The sequence below is a fragment of the Vicugna pacos genome, chromosome 30 (genome assembly GCF_048564905.1).
Source record: "Vicugna pacos chromosome 30, VicPac4, whole genome shotgun sequence".
Classification (NCBI taxonomy): domain Eukaryota; kingdom Metazoa; phylum Chordata; class Mammalia; order Artiodactyla; family Camelidae; genus Vicugna; species Vicugna pacos.
In genome coordinates this window covers 21,289,352-21,304,173 of record NC_133016.1, presented here as the reverse complement: position 1 = coordinate 21,304,173, position 14,822 = coordinate 21,289,352, and the positions used below count along the sequence as shown (strand labels likewise).

At 57.9% G+C, this 14,822-nt stretch overlaps 1 protein-coding gene across 1 annotated transcript; it reads right to left on the bottom strand.

The window, feature by feature from the left end:
* Positions 1 to 252: 252 nt before the first annotated feature.
* SIGLEC15 (sialic acid binding Ig like lectin 15) lies at positions 253 to 13,648 on the bottom strand. The gene is made up of 6 exons (XM_072952374.1): positions 13,597 to 13,648; positions 5,100 to 5,159; positions 4,335 to 4,718; positions 2,903 to 3,286; positions 1,762 to 1,792; positions 253 to 394 (listed from the first exon to the last, which is right to left on the bottom strand). Exons 1-6 carry the CDS (start codon positions 13,646 to 13,648, stop codon positions 313 to 315), a joined length of 993 nt encoding a protein of 330 aa, XP_072808475.1. The 3' UTR covers positions 253 to 312.
* Positions 13,649 to 14,822: the final 1,174 nt, after the last annotated feature.

Sequence of the window (14,822 nt, the reverse complement as noted above, 5' to 3'; positions counted from 1 at the left end):
GCTTGACTGTGGTGTTCTAGGTAAGAAATGGTGAGAGGAGCTTTCCAGAAGCTTGAGGTCATGCATGCACACGTGCCCCCACCCCCCTTTCAAAATGCAGCACCAATGACAGAAATATTGCTGGGACTTGGGGACAAATGTCCACGTAGGGGACCACTGAGCCTCTGTGAGTAGGGTCCTGGCCGCCTTTGGAGTGCTGCCTGGCTGGGGCTGCCAAGGTGCCTGGGAGTCAGGAAGGGCCATCCCAGCCCAGCCTCAGGTTGGCCTTCACGCCGCATGGAGACCAGTGGATGTCGGTGGCTGCAGGGCTCCTCACGGTGAACACGTGGCTGCCCGTGGGCCCCTGGGGCTCATCTGGCTCAAGTTTTCATAGTTGGACTCCTGAGCCTGGGGCCTGTGGACAGGAGAAAGTTGGCTGATCCCTCAGTCAGGAGGGGTCCCGGACTGCCCAAACCACAGCCCAGCAAGGGGCAGGAAGGAGGGGTGAGATGGGTGTCGGGGGCCCCCCTCCAACAGGGACTGGAGACTAAATGAAGGTTGGAGGTGGGACAGCGGCAGAACTTGGGGAACAGGGAGGGGACTACCTGGGTGACAGATCCCAGACCACAGACCCTCTGTCTTCCCGAAGGGATCTCCTCTGTGGCTTCAAAAACCTCCTCTGGGGTCCTGACTTCTGGGGTCCTGACCTCCAGATCGGGCCTCCTGAGCTCCAAATGCTTTCCTGACTTTTGGGGTGGCCTCACGAGCATCTCAAAACTAAATGTCGACAGTGGTCGGGCGATCCCCACCCCCTACTCTCTCTTCATCTTCAGCTCAGGAAGTGGCACCCAAGGTTCCAGCTTCAGACTTGCCGGCTCCCTCCCTTGTTTGTGCTGCCCCCCACCCCCCCCTCCTCTGGCCAGGCCTGCCTCTGGCTGCCCCATTGCCCCGCCCCCTCTTCATTCAAGCAACCAAGCATCCTCAGCCCCTCACAGGTCTCCTGCCCCGACTCCTGTTCAGAGGGGGCCACTCATCTGCTTAAAACCATTCAGGGACTTCCCATCGCACTCAGCACACATCCCACAGCCTGCCCGCCCTCCCTGCCTATTTCCTGGTCTCCCTGCAGCCTTCCTAGAGCCTTCTCCTCCGGATTGCCGCCACCACCCTTGTCTGCCCACCTGGCTCCCGCCTCAGGTCTCCTCAGTGTCCTCGGAGCCCAGCGGCATCTCCCTCCCCTGGCGCTTTCCTCCATCACCTGGTCCATTTTCCCCACAGCTCTTATTTTAGAATCTAAGATTTCTGGTTAATGTGTTTATGAAAATTCTTCACAGTAAACTGAGTTCTCTGAAGTCGGGGATTTTGGCTGTACATTTAGCATCCAGAGCAGTGCCTGGGGCTTGGTAGGGACTCAACAGATATTTGAACAACAGTTTTCTGATTTAGGTGCCTTGGTGTGGTAGTAGATGAGCAAAGGAAAGGGCCTTTGCACGAGGATTCCAGAACGTGGGGGATCGCTGAGCAGGTGGCTGCAGGGAGGGGCCTGGGCCGGCGACGTGGCTCTGCCAGCCCTCGGGCACCGTGGGGCGTGGACTTAAGAGCGCTGAGCCTGCCGAGTGGGTCCTGGAAGGCGGTCACCCCCCTCCCGCCTCTCACCAGCATCTGAGACAAACCTTCCCAACCTGGCCCCAGGTCTCTTAGAATGTTTCTCCTTCAATACAGGCCCTCACTTGGACAGACACCAAGAGGAGAAAGGTCCAAGAGGAGCAGGGGTAGCTCACTTACCGCGGTGGGGTGTCCTGCGTGACTGGGTGCTCTGTGTGGGGGACAAAGAGAGAGGAGGCATGAATCTCCATGGCAGCCTCCAGGCCACAAGCCCTGCCATCCACCCACCCCACTGTGGAGAGTAGTCTGAAGAGCGGACATCTAGCCAGCAGGATGTGAAGAAGTGACCTGAAAGACTGGAGTTCCCGAGGAGGAGGGGGAGGGAGGAGTGGGCCTAACAGAAGAACCTGCTTTTCTGAGGCCCCCCAAGCACAGAACGCTTGGCGACTTTGGAGACCAGGCGAGAAAGCCAGCGTGGCCCCAGCATAGATGGCAATCAGTGCAACTGTGACAAATTCGAGATTTCATCCCACGGAGCTGGAGGCTGGCGCTGCTGACCCGGGTGGTCCGAGAGGCTCTGGGAGGGCCCTCTCTGGGGCACAGAGCAAGGTCTCATCCAGCGCAGCCAGAGTTCTGAGGGGCCACCTGCAGCTCTCTGAAGACAGCCTGCTCGTTCAGGCTTCCACGCTCCCCACGTGCTGTTCCCTCTGCTAGGAAGACGCTGAGCCCCTGTTCTCCCAGCTCCCTCCTGCTTAGAGCTTCGGATTTCGCCTCCCCTTGCCTGTGTAAAGCCTTCCCTCCTGGCTCCTGTCCAGCTGCCCTCCAGAGTGAGGCCATACTCTGGGCTTCTGCGGTACCTGGGCTGACTGCATCTCTCTCTGCAGACCATAACCAAATGCTTACTCCCTGGCATCCTGTTCAAGGGCAGGGAGCTGTGTCTGACTCCTCTCTGTATTCCTAGCACCTACACAGCACGTAGAAGGTGCTCAGGACGCTTGTAACACAAGGAAAGCCTGTGTGTGGTCAGAGCCCTTCGGGATGTCATTTATGGGGCGCTGGCAAAGGGGTGGGCTCCAGAGCTATACTGTCTGGCTCTGTATCTCTGTGACTTTAGGCTAGAGGGCAAGTTCCCTAACCTCTCTGGCCTCAGCTTCCTGACTGCAGAGTGGGCTCACGCTGGTTCTCTCCTCCTAGGCGGTCTGCAGGGAGAGGGAAGTGAGATGATGTAGGTCATGTTTCGGTTGTGTCATGCCAGGCGGTCAGCCTGGAGGGGAGTCCCGCCCTCCCCCTCGCACCCACCCTGGCCGGAGGGCGCACCCACCGAGGCGGCGGCGGGCGGCAGCGAGGGCGGCCAGGACGCCGAGCAGCAGCAGCGCCTTGAGGCCGAGGGCGCCCAGCGGGAGGGCGATCGCCGAGGCCCCGGAGGCGCCGCGGAAACGGAACAAGTAGACGCTGGCTTCGGCTCGGCCCAGGCTGTTGGAGGCTGTGCACGTGTAGCGGCCGTCGTGGGCCAGCGCCGGCAGCTCGGCAGTCACCTGGTGGCCGCGATCCTGAGCCGGGCCCCGCACGCCGGCCGAGCCGTTGCTGCCCAGGGCCGGGCCGGACCAGGCGAGGGCGGGCGGCGGCTCCCCTTCGGCCGTGCAGAGCGCGTGGAAGGCGTGCGCCGGGCCCGGCAGCACCGAGATGTTGACGATCCGCGGGGCGGCTGCGGGAGGCGGCCGAGGCGGGCCGGGGAGAAAGCGAAGCGCGGTCAGAGCGGCGCAGGCAAACGGGAGGCAAGGGCAAGGGGCAGCCCTCCCCGTCCGCTCCGCCAGGAGAGCTGGAGGAGGGGGGGGGGGAGATGGGGGATGGAGAGGAAGGAGGAGGCGCGCCTGCGCCAGGCTGCCAGGGTCCCAACACAGGTGTGGCCTTGGGCATGTTTTCCCGCCGCTCTGTGCCTCAGTTTCTCCACGTGTAAAATGGGGATCACTTACTTTACGGGGCCAGGGAAATCTGACAAGTTAATACATGTGGGGGTGCCTGGGCTAGGGCACGCGTGCTCACTGAACGTTGTTATTACTGCTGTAGGTCAGGACTAGGGGCAATGTGCTGGAGTGATTTCGAGGTCACCTTCCACGCCCAGACAGCCTCACCAAGATCTAGAGTTGAGATGGCTTCACTGAATCCGTGGGACCGTGGGACTGAGGCGGACCGAGGGAAGAAACTGAACTGCACGAACGACAGCCGGCCCAGCCAGCGCAAGGGCACATGGGGGATTCTCGGCAGAGCCAGAACTCCCCAAGGGTCCGGGGTTTCAGGAGCTCCCTGGGTCGTTCCAACGCGCAGCCAGAGCAGAGAAGCACCTCCCTAGGATCCTGGTTCCCACGTCTTTATACGTCAGGGTCTAGCGAAGTGCCGGGCACTTGGCGGGCTCCCTGTGCTCCCCATTAGCGCACAAGGCCCATGCAGTCCTTGCTGTATTTGGGATTACGGTTCCTCGTTCTTTTCCATCCTAGTCTGACAGCTGCTGGGGACCATTCATTCTCTAGGAGCCCAGCCCTTCCTGGGGCCAGGATTCGGCATTTTTAACAAGTTCCCGGGTGGCTTGGAGCCATCGCCAGGTGTGAGGCCCCCTGCTCCAGAGAGAGGGGTGTGCCTGTTGCACCCCTTTCGACCTAGGGAGCGCTCGGACGCGCGGGGAAGGCGGGGAGGGACCGAGGCGCGGGGCCCTCCCCTCCCCTCCCCGCCGCCCCCGGGCCCCGCGCCGCGCTCACCGGTCACGCGGAGCCGGATGCCGTGGCGGCTCTCGTAGCGGTCGTGGACGTCGCCGGCGAACTCGACGCGGCAGAAGTAGCGGCCGTCGTCGGCCAGCGCCAGGCGCTCGATGCGCAGCGACAGGTCGTTGCGGCGCGGGTTGCCGAGCAGCCGGAAGCGGCCGTGCAGGCTGAGCGCCGTCTGGCACAGCTCGCTGCCCCGCGCCGCCGCGCACCGGAACACCTGCGGGCCCGCGTACGGCTCGCCTGAGCGCCAGATGGCCGTGAGCGGCCCGTCGTAGTGGCGGTGCGGGTGCGTGAAGGTGCAGGGCAGCACGGCCGCCTCGCCCGCCGCCGCGCTCGCCTCGGCCGGCACCTGCATGGACCAGCGCTGCGCCGGCGCACCTGCGGGCGGGGGCCGCGCGGCCGTCAGACTTGCCCGCACCCTCGCGGGGGCGGTCTGAAGACCCCAGGACTCAGGAGCCGCCCTTCCCACCCCCGGACGGGGGGCGTCTGGAAACCCACTCCAGGACTTCAGAAGAATCTCCCGTGCCCTTGACTCCCATGACTTTCTAGGTACCTGGACCCGCCCCCCGACTTCCGTGGGACTATTTCCCCCCACCTCGGGTTCGGTCCTACCTCATCTACAAGCCCAGTGACCCCGACTTCTTCCCCATCAAAACCTGCCCCGCTGCAGGAAAGCCCTGGGATCCTGTCGTTACAGTTAAGTCCCAAGACCCCTTCTCCGCTCCCCCTCCCCGCCACGGTGGTAATAAAAGCACTTACTGTGCACCTCTGTGTTGAGCAAGCTCCTGGTAGTATCTCTTTTAGTTCTCACAAATGATCCTAGAGGTAAGCAGAGTTTTCCCTGGGTTATGCGTTCATAAACCGAGGCGCAGAGAGGTTGAGTAATTGCCTGAGGTCACACAGCTAGGATGAGGCAAGCAGATGTTCAAACTCAGGAATGCCTGACTCCATAGGGCACCCTAGTGCTCTAAGGGCAAGGAACCTTGGGGCTGATCCAAGGAGACCAACACTCTCATTTACAGAGGGGAAACTGAGGCCTTGGGAGGGAGTGGTATGTTTCGAAACTGATGTGTTGAGTTGGGTGATGAGATTCCTCCTACCATCCGGGTCAACACAAGTAGGCTTCCCGAAAGGCCGGCGCTCAGACAGGGAGCTGGAAGATGAAGAAGAGTGGGTGTTTATTCTGTCTACTTGCTTTGCACAAGAGCCTTTGGGCTCAAGTTTCCTCGCCTCCTATGCTGTGAGCCTCTGAAGGATGGTTAAGCTGAGGCCTGGAAGCTGCATTCTGCCTCCAGCCTACGGAGGGCTGGTGAGCCTCTGCGGGTTTTGTTGCGTATGTGTGCTGCTTTGAGGGAGGGGTGAACCGGATGGGTGGATGGGTGTCAGTTCTGGGAGGATCAGGACCCGGGGCAGGAGGGCAGGCTTAGTGTCTGGCGCCCAAGTGCAGTTCACGGAAGGGATCTTCACAGGGAATGTTAAAAACTACCCTTGTATTTTCGAAGGGCTTTGCAACTGACCTGGTTCTTTCACATGCATCATATCCCATGACCCTGAAAACACTCTGGGGGAAAAGGCAAGGCAGATACTGTTACAGATGAGGAAACGAAGGCCCAGAGTCACACAGGTTGAAGGTGGGAGAAACCCAGATTTTCTGACTCCAAGTTCAGTGCTCTTTGGGGTAGCTCTCCTCGTGCCTTGGGCAGGAATCCCCTCCACCCCCAGCTGACAGACCACCCTCCAGAGAACTCATCTCATCTGTGAATAGTCTGCATGTCAGGACTTCCCTTCTGCACAGAACCCCTGGCTCCTGCCCCCAGCATGACCACTGCTGCTCTTTGGAGCATTCACGTTCCCTGTCTGTGATGGCTCTTCCAGGATCCCATCATGGACATCTCGGACCCAGTAAGGCTTTCCTTCTCTGGGGGAGGTCCCAGTCCCTCACCTGCCCCTCTCCATCCTCACTGCCCTCTTGGTACTCTCCCCTGCAGTGTAGTGTGTTGACCCCCTGGGGGCTCCAGGTGTGCTGGGCCAGGCGGAGTGTGGTGCAAATAGGGTTGTGTGAGATATGCCTCATATAAAACCCCACTTTGGGACTGACCACACTTGCAATGAAATAAAACCTCCCCACATAGCCTGCTTCTAAGCCAAGTTCTTTTCTTCTGTACAAATGGAATTATGCTTTTGAGCCAAAGTGGGGGACTTGACATTTATCCCTAGTTAGAGCTTGTTTGCTCAGTTATTAATAATCAAAGGACTTTGTTCCAAATTTGAGAATCCCTTTCTGAAGGTTATGCTGGTTCTGTCAGTACTTCTAGCTGCAGAAAGTGTCTCCCGATCTGGAGGTTCAGCCCCTGCATTCCCATCCTCTGTGACCTCAGCCTCCTCTGACCTCCTGCATCTCACAGACATCACAGAGCCAGGGACCAATTCCCCAGGGATTGTTTGCAATTGTCTATTCATCGATTGACAAACATTAATCAGACACATCTCCACTCTAAGCCAGGAACTGGGTTGCAAACTGCAACAGAATAACTTATTCGCCTATTGGAGCTCACAGCTCGGAAAGGGAGTGAGATCCATGAACACGCATTTAACACTGCAGCCTGCAGGTGCTCTAATGAGAGACACGATCAGTGTTCCCTCTGTCTGAACATATTTCCTGGCCCCCTTCACTCACCAGCTCCCTCCTAATCACCCGGAGGCCTCCACGGAGTCATCCTATAGCAGGAGGTCTTCCTCGAGCCCCAAGCCTGTCTTGCCCAGGCACCCAGAAGCTCTGGGAGGGCAGGGACCATGTGGGGGGGGGTCATACTTGTGCTGCTGTGACCCACCACCATGCCCGCCACATACTAATTGACACTGAATGGAATCGCCATGAGAGAGAAGCAGGGAGGCTGCCGGGGTTGGTGGGAGAGGGTGGGTGGGGCCCAGGGGAAGAGGTGCACGGATAGGAGACAGCAGGGCTTCATTGGAGGACCAATGAGAGCCTTGAGAAAGGAGTGGGATTTGCTAAGCCCTGAGGTAGACTGAAGGCATTCTAGGCAAAGGGCAAGCTGTAGGTATGGACATCAGCGCAGAGGTTGCGGGGCGTAATGCTCTGGGGGTGAGTCGGGAGACAGTCCTCATCTTATTCCAGATGCACAACAGCCCATGGAGTGCTGTCATTAGCCCCCTTTTCAAGAAGGGGAATCTGCAGCTCAGAGAGCCCTAGGGACTTGGCGAGGCCACTTGCCCAGCGGGAAGCAGAAGCAGGCTTCTGCTACGGTGGGTCACTTTCTCACCTTGTCCCTGGGGGACTTGTCCTGCTTGAGGATGACAGACCAGTTTGGGCGCATCCTGACATCCGGTACAAGTGACAGGCCAGGGCCACTCCCTCCCTGGGGGAGCTTTGCTCTGGGAGCGGGGAGGGCACACAGAGGCCCTTTCACCAAGTGTGACAGTCTTGGCTCCCAGTAAGGTGAGATCTGTGTTTCATGTTTACCAGCGGAATGGCGTTCCAAGGGGCGGGCACCTGGGCTCACGTTCACACAGAGACCTTTGGGTGAGTCCACCCAGGGGACTTGAGGTGAGGGTGGGAAGGCCCAACGGGAGTTGCACAGGGAGCAAATGCATTTGCCTTGGTGGGAATCCAAGCGCCTCAGTCTCCTGTTTACATTCCCTGTGGCAGCTCCTGCATGTCTCTTAGGATACGACAGGGACAGCTCCTGGACTGGAACCACGGCCCTGTTTTTGTAGGATCTCTACCCTCCCTGCCTCGTGGCTGTCAACCTCCGGGGTCAACAGGAGGCCCACAGCACTGAGGATGGAATGAAGTCACTCTGGCAGGTCACTGGCACAGTACAGTACTGACACTCAGCGAACGCAGAGTGATGTTAGTCCCCTCTTTCACTAGCACTGCAAAGAGAGTGGGACCAGCGAGAGCAGGGTAGCAGTGTTAACCAGTGATGGAGAAGGAGGAGGGCTCTGGATGTGCAACTCAAGGTGATGCAGCGGGGGGTCAGGACACTGACACCCAACACTGTACCATCTGCCGCTCAGCTTGGCACCTGAGACCACGTGTAATGATTTGCCCTTAACTCACCTGAAGGCTAGTCACTGATTCTTGTACTTATTCACTCGATAGATGTTTACTGAGGACCCGCCGTGTGCTGGACACTGTGCAGGATGTTGAGGATACAGTTGCGGTGACCGTCAGTGGCCTCTTGAGTATGTTTCAAATCTCAGCCACTGTTTGTTTTTCATTTATACACAATTCTAACGAGTTTGTTCACTTTGCTTTCCAGCCTAGGGCAATACAGATTGAAAAGCGAGAAAGTGTGTTTTGTTTGTGGGTCCTCTGAAAGCAGCAAGAGAGGATAACCAGCATTCGGTCAAGGAGGAAGTGTCAGTAAATATAATAAGAAGTGGTAGGAGTTCAGCACAAAAGGGACCATTGAGAGGAGGAGTAAGCGCAGAGGGCCTCGAGGCATCACCATGCGCAGCAAGCTAGTGGAGCAGGTGCTCACGGCCGTGACCTGGGTCTCCTTGGGAAGGTTCATTGCCATGAGAGGTGCACCCCTCAGATGGGGTCTCAGGGGTCTGCCTGGGGCTGCAGCCCTGGCTAGAGTGACCCTGACTTTGTGAGCTTAGGAGAGTCCCCATAGCTCCCTGGCTTCAATGCACTCATCCGTGAAATGTCTATAGATGTTTGTAAGGTGACTTTCAAGTTTAAAAGTCTATGTCCACAAATGATAGTTGGATAAAGATGGCAAAGAAGTCTATAAAGCATTTTAGAAATATGTCAATATGAAATTAATTGAAACACTCTCAGGTACTTAAAAAGAAGCCATTAGCTGTCTAGAAAACCAAGTTACTTTGAAAGATGCTCCCATGCCTTGACTCTGGTGGTCCAGGGCAGCCATTTACTCAACTCCCCACGCTGCTCCCTCACGCCTCCGCGTGGTGACGATGTGCATTGCGGGAGCACTGGGGCCGCAGCAGTGGGCCCCAGCTTCCACGTAATCCTCATCACGAGTCAGCAGCTAAGGGGTAGTTCACCCACCCTGGACCTGTTATCCCAAAGTCCCATGTCAGTGGTACCAGGGTGGGACGAGAACGCAGATTCAGAAACATCTGCAGAACCTGGAGGGGCAGAAGGGGCATCTGGTGGGGCCAGAAATAGAAACCTTGGTTTTGGCTGCAGCCGCCCAGATTCCCACCAGCTCCCTGGGGAGGAGGGAAGCAGGAGTGTGCACGGGAGCTCCTCCCTATCTCATTTGCAGTGTGTTCTGTGAGACTGCACTTCTGTTCACTAGACAGAAAGCTGCGGGTTCATCGCAGAGCATGGGCAGTCACTGTCCGCGGATCACAGACAGAAAGCGAGCCTGGTGGTGGCTGGGGGTGGGGGGCGATGGCCAGTGGGGTGACCTCACAGAGCGGCGCTTTAACAAGGCTTAGGTCTGCTGGGGTGGGCTTCACGGGACAGGTTTCTGGAGGAAACGTGTATGGACACTGATGGGGAGAAGGATGACGGCAGATGGGCACTTGCCTGGTTGTGATCTGGAGGGTCGTGGCCCTCAGAGCTGGGGTCCCTCAGAGACCTGCTCTGCACCCCACCCCCACCCCGGGGGCTGACATTACCACTGGACGGGCAGCTGGTCTGACGAGCGCCACTCAGGGGCTGCCCTCCTTGGGGACACCTGGGCAGCTTAGCAGGCGTGTTCTCAGGGAGTGACTCCAAGGGTGGCCTCTCGGGCATTGTGGCACCTGGGGGCTCAGGAGAGAGTGTTTGGGGGCCAAGGAGAGATGCTCATCTTGGCCACCAAACCTCCCCAGGTAGGTGTGTGGGCTGAGCAGGGCCAGTCCTTTCATCAGATCCCCTCCTGCCCCTCAGGCTGCCCTCAGCAGTTCTTTCCAGACAGGTTATCAGTGGAGAAAAGGTGAGAAAGGGGTGGAGACCAGAGGGGAGAGGAGGGAGCGGAAGCAGGGATTCCATCCTTCAGGACACATCAGACCCTGCAGGTTCTAGGGAAGCAGGAGGCACAGGGACAAGTGAGTGAACCCCATGCTTGTCCCTGCTTCCCCTTTAAGCCTTGCTTGTGGAGCTGGACCCATTCGCCTGAGCCGACAGGCGTGCTGAGCCACAGGCAAGCAGAGTTCTGATTGAGCCTGTCCCTCCGGGCACCCCTCCCCGTCCCGGGGTAGGACTTCTCAGTCCAGCCTGCTGGCCGCAGCTGCCACCAGAAGCCACCTGCTCCTCCTGCCTCATTCAACTTCATTTCCTCCTGGACCCAGGACCGCAGTCCCTGACCTTTCCCTGCATCCCTAACAAGCACGCCCACGACCTCGGGTGACTGCTGCGGTTTGTCTCGCCTTTTCAGTTTGTTTTTCTGCAGGGGATCAGAGCTGGTAAAGTAAGTTCCTCCGAGGCTCACCGCCCCCTGCACGGAGGTGGTGCAAAGGGCTGGGCTTGCAGCTGGAAGATTCCAGTTCCCTCCCAGGCTGTGACATCCCAGAAAAGTCACCTGACCTCCTCGAGCCTCCCTAAAACAGGGACCAGGGTGCTCACTTCGCAGGGCTGTGGTGAGGCGTAAGCGAGCTGCTCGGGCGCTCCTGGAGGGTGATGCTGCTGCTTGCTGCACCCGCCGATCAGAGGTCTGGGGACCACCGGAGGTCTTGTCCAACGTCACTAAGTGGTCAGAGCTCCCAGACCACTGTCTTTCCCACCCCTCCCCCTATCATGTTCCCCGACTCTTCCTGCTTTCTAAACCCAGATCTGGGAGGAGACCGTGGGGAAGCTGAAGGAGAGGGAATGGGCCCCTGGGAGATCAGGGGCTGCCCCAGGGCACTGGGTGCTGGCAGGGGGCAGTATGAGGGAGAAGGGTCTGGAAAGTGGGAGAGGGGGGTCTCCTGGACCAATTTCTTCCACTTCCCTTTAAAAAAATTTTTTTTGAAACATTTTTTCTTTCCTTTTTTTGGGGGGGCAATTAGGTTTATTTATTTGTGCTTTATTTTTTAATGGAGGGACTGGGGATTGAACCCAGGACCTTGGGCATGCTAAGCACACAGTCCACCACTGAGCTATGCTATGCCCTCCTCTCTCCTACTTCACTTTTATCAAGGACTAGCCTTGGCCCCCGCACTCAGAGGTGTGGCAAGGATAAGACTGTGACCCGTGGCCAACATGTGCCTGTGGCCCCTCAGGCTCCAGCCACTTGCCCAGACCGGCCGCCACATGGAGAAGCTCTCGGGTGAATGGCACTGGAGGGGTTGCAGGAAGCAGGACCCTGTTCACCCTGGTTCCCGACCCCTCAGTCTCGGGTGAAGCCACAGCCGGCACGAGAAGGGGGCCCCTGCCCCGAGCTGGCCCCCGCGGCTCCCACGTGGCCTCCCTGGGGAATCTCAACACACAGCCGGAGCGTTCGTGTGGTTTGGGTTTTGTTCTCGAGCATGTGACTGCTCATACTTCCTCTAAGTCTTGTCGTTTACTGCTGCACAGCTGCTGACCTTCAGCAGGAGAGAAAAACAAACTAAAACGAACACCCCCTAACCTAGTGTTCCCTGAAGTGATGTAATTTCAGCAATGTTCCCCTGCCATTTATTGCACAACTGCCGAGCGCCAGGACTGTGCCGGGGGCCTTCCACCCGTGACCTCGTTATCCTTCACAGCACCCCAGGAGGTGCCGGGGACCCCAATTTACCGAGGCTCAGAGAAGTCAGGCAACCTGCCCAGGGCCGCACAGCTGGTGAACAGCAAGCCAACATCCACAGCTTTCTCTGACGTCAGCATGCGCCCTGACCTGCCCTCCTGTCTGCCCCAGGTGTGGGCAGGGTCACTTCCTCCAGCCCCACCCTCTAAGAGGGACCCAACCCAAATCATCCAGAAAGACAGCTTAGTTAGGTCAACTTGGGGAAAGAAAGCGCCTTCCCCATGTCCCCCCACCCCAGGGCTCTGCGGGGGGACAGCGGGCAGTGCGGGGTTGGGAGGTGGTGGTGTGCTCCTGTCTAGAGCCACCTCCCCAACAGGTTCACAGCCCAGCTTCCCCTTCGCACCGCTCGCTGAACCAGTCTGGGCCTCAGTTTTCTCATCTGCGAAAAGGGAATGCAACAGTTCCTTTCTCATAGGATTGGGATGCTAACATAAGAATTACTAATGGAAAGCGCCCAGCACTTAGTAAGAACTCTGAACGTACCAGCTGTTACCATTCAAACCAGCCCCGGGACTCTGCTCCGTGTTGAACACTGGAGAGGAAGGACCAGGTACCTAAGGAGCGAGAGCTTATAATCCAGTCGTGCAGACCAGACCCCATCCCAGGAAGATTGACTGACAGCCCGGAACACCATGATGTCAGAGCTGTCACCGTGTGGCACATGACGGCCAGTGGCTGTGCCCACAGAGGCGCGGACAGAGTCTGGGGGCACAGTTACCAGAGGGACATCTCAGGCTGGGGTCGAGGAAAGGCCTGGGGACTGGACAGAGGGGCTCACGAGGATTGCATTGGTCATTTATCCCAGTGTCCCTCAACTGCATCCTGCATCAGAATCACCCAAGAGGATGGCTGAAAATGCGGATTCCTGGGCCCCAGGCTTGACATATTCTGATTCTGCGGGTCTGGGGTGGAGCTGAAGAATCTGCATTTTAACAAGTGCTCGCCTCCCCTGGGATTCTGATACAGGTGGCCCAAGACCATCTTTTGAGAAACACTGTTCCAGGGACACCAGCAACTTGTGCTAGGTGACTGATGACGTTGTGACTTGAGCCTGTGGGGCCGGGTCCCCAGTCATTTCTCGGGGCTGCTGCTGGGCGGTCAGGGCGCCCTCTGTCACTTGCCCTAGTTCTCAGGTGAAGTCATCCCCACCCTCACCCCAAACAGCTATGTGCCTCCTCCCCTTTCCCAGGGCTGTGCCCGTTAAGACACAAAGCACTTGGGAGACAGCAGCACTGAGTCTGTTCAGAGCCTCCCTGTCCTCCCCTGGGCTTGCCCATTGCCCCCTGGACGCTCACAGCAAAGGGTGGGGCAGGCGGCCTTTCTGCAGGTGGGGACGCTGAGGCCCAGAGAAGTCCGGGAACTGTCTCAAGTCACCAGGAACCCAAGGCAAAGCCTGGACTTGAACTTCTGGTTTCTGTCACCACTGTCACCCAAAGCACAGCTCTTCCTTCTCCACAGACCTGGGGGCTCTGGGCAAATCCAGCCACCCTGAGCACAAGGATGTCTAACAATTTCTGAGCATCTATTCTGTTCTGAGCATGGACCAGAGAGAAGAGTGGGAAACTCACCCACTGGGACGATGCACACCAAGCAGGCCAGGAGTCGGAAGGACCCTTCCATGTCGTGAGGTCTGGAGACCCCAGACCAGCCCCACACTCAGACCACCGGCGAGAACCCTCCTTGGCGTGGGTGGGGGGAGGGCGGGAAGGCAGGTGGGAGGGGGTGGGCGCTATGCCCAGGTCTGCATCCCTGCCGGGCTCTGCAGGGCTGGAGGAACTGGGGAGAGGCAGCCAGGCGGCCCCAAGTATGATTAGATGAGACCCGTGGGGTTTAGTCATGTGGAAAACCAGGAGGGGAACCACTTGGATGATTTTCCAGGACCGGAAACAGAGACGTGGAGGAGGAAGGCGCAGGACCTGTTCCTGTGGCCACTGGCCCCTTTAAAAAAAACCTCAGTTCTTATGCTTCCTTCTCACCCTCCCTCCTTCCCTCTCCCTCCCCTTCCCCGTTTCTTACCACATAGATGTCAAAGTGGTGATTACTGATGGAAGAAAAATCATCTCCAAATTGTCATCACTGGATGTGGCTGCACCACCAAACAGCACAAACGGGAAATAGTAAAATTGTTAAGCAAATCAGTCCAGACAAACACGGCAAAATGCTCAGAACATCAGAACGCCTGATCGAACTGTCCTGCTGCAGGGGCAGAACCTCAGGACCTGCTGCAGCGAGAAACTCGGGAAACTGGACGGGGCAGCGTCCAGGCGCGGGGCTGGCAAGGGCGAGCCAGTCCTTGGTTAGGAGGGGGTGTTTCAATTCAGATAAAGGCTAATCTGTTAAAAGGAAAAAAAAGCAAATCCCAAATATAGTGGATTAAAAACCTGGAAGGTGATTTCTCTGCCATATATAGGTCCCAAGGTGAGCTGTTTGTATTGGCAGGTGGCCTCACTCCTCGTGGTCATTCAGGAACCTAGGTTCCGTCACCCTGTCACTCTGCTGTCCTGTCTCCCCAGGGCACTCCATTGCCAGCCTGCTGTCTAACGTTGGGCAGACCACTTCCCTGTCTGTACCTCAGTTTCTCCAGTAAAACAGGGACAATGGGATGATGGTCATGATGATGGTAATTCTTGCCAGGTGGCACTCGTGAGGGCTCCATAAAGCGCTCAAGAGCACAGTGGACATATTAGCCTTCCTGCTGTGATTGTCAGTTACATCTCCCCCGGATTTTCAGTGCATTTCATGGCATTTCCAGCTGTGAACCTCTAGGGGGCTGCAGTATTGGTAAGTTCTGGGG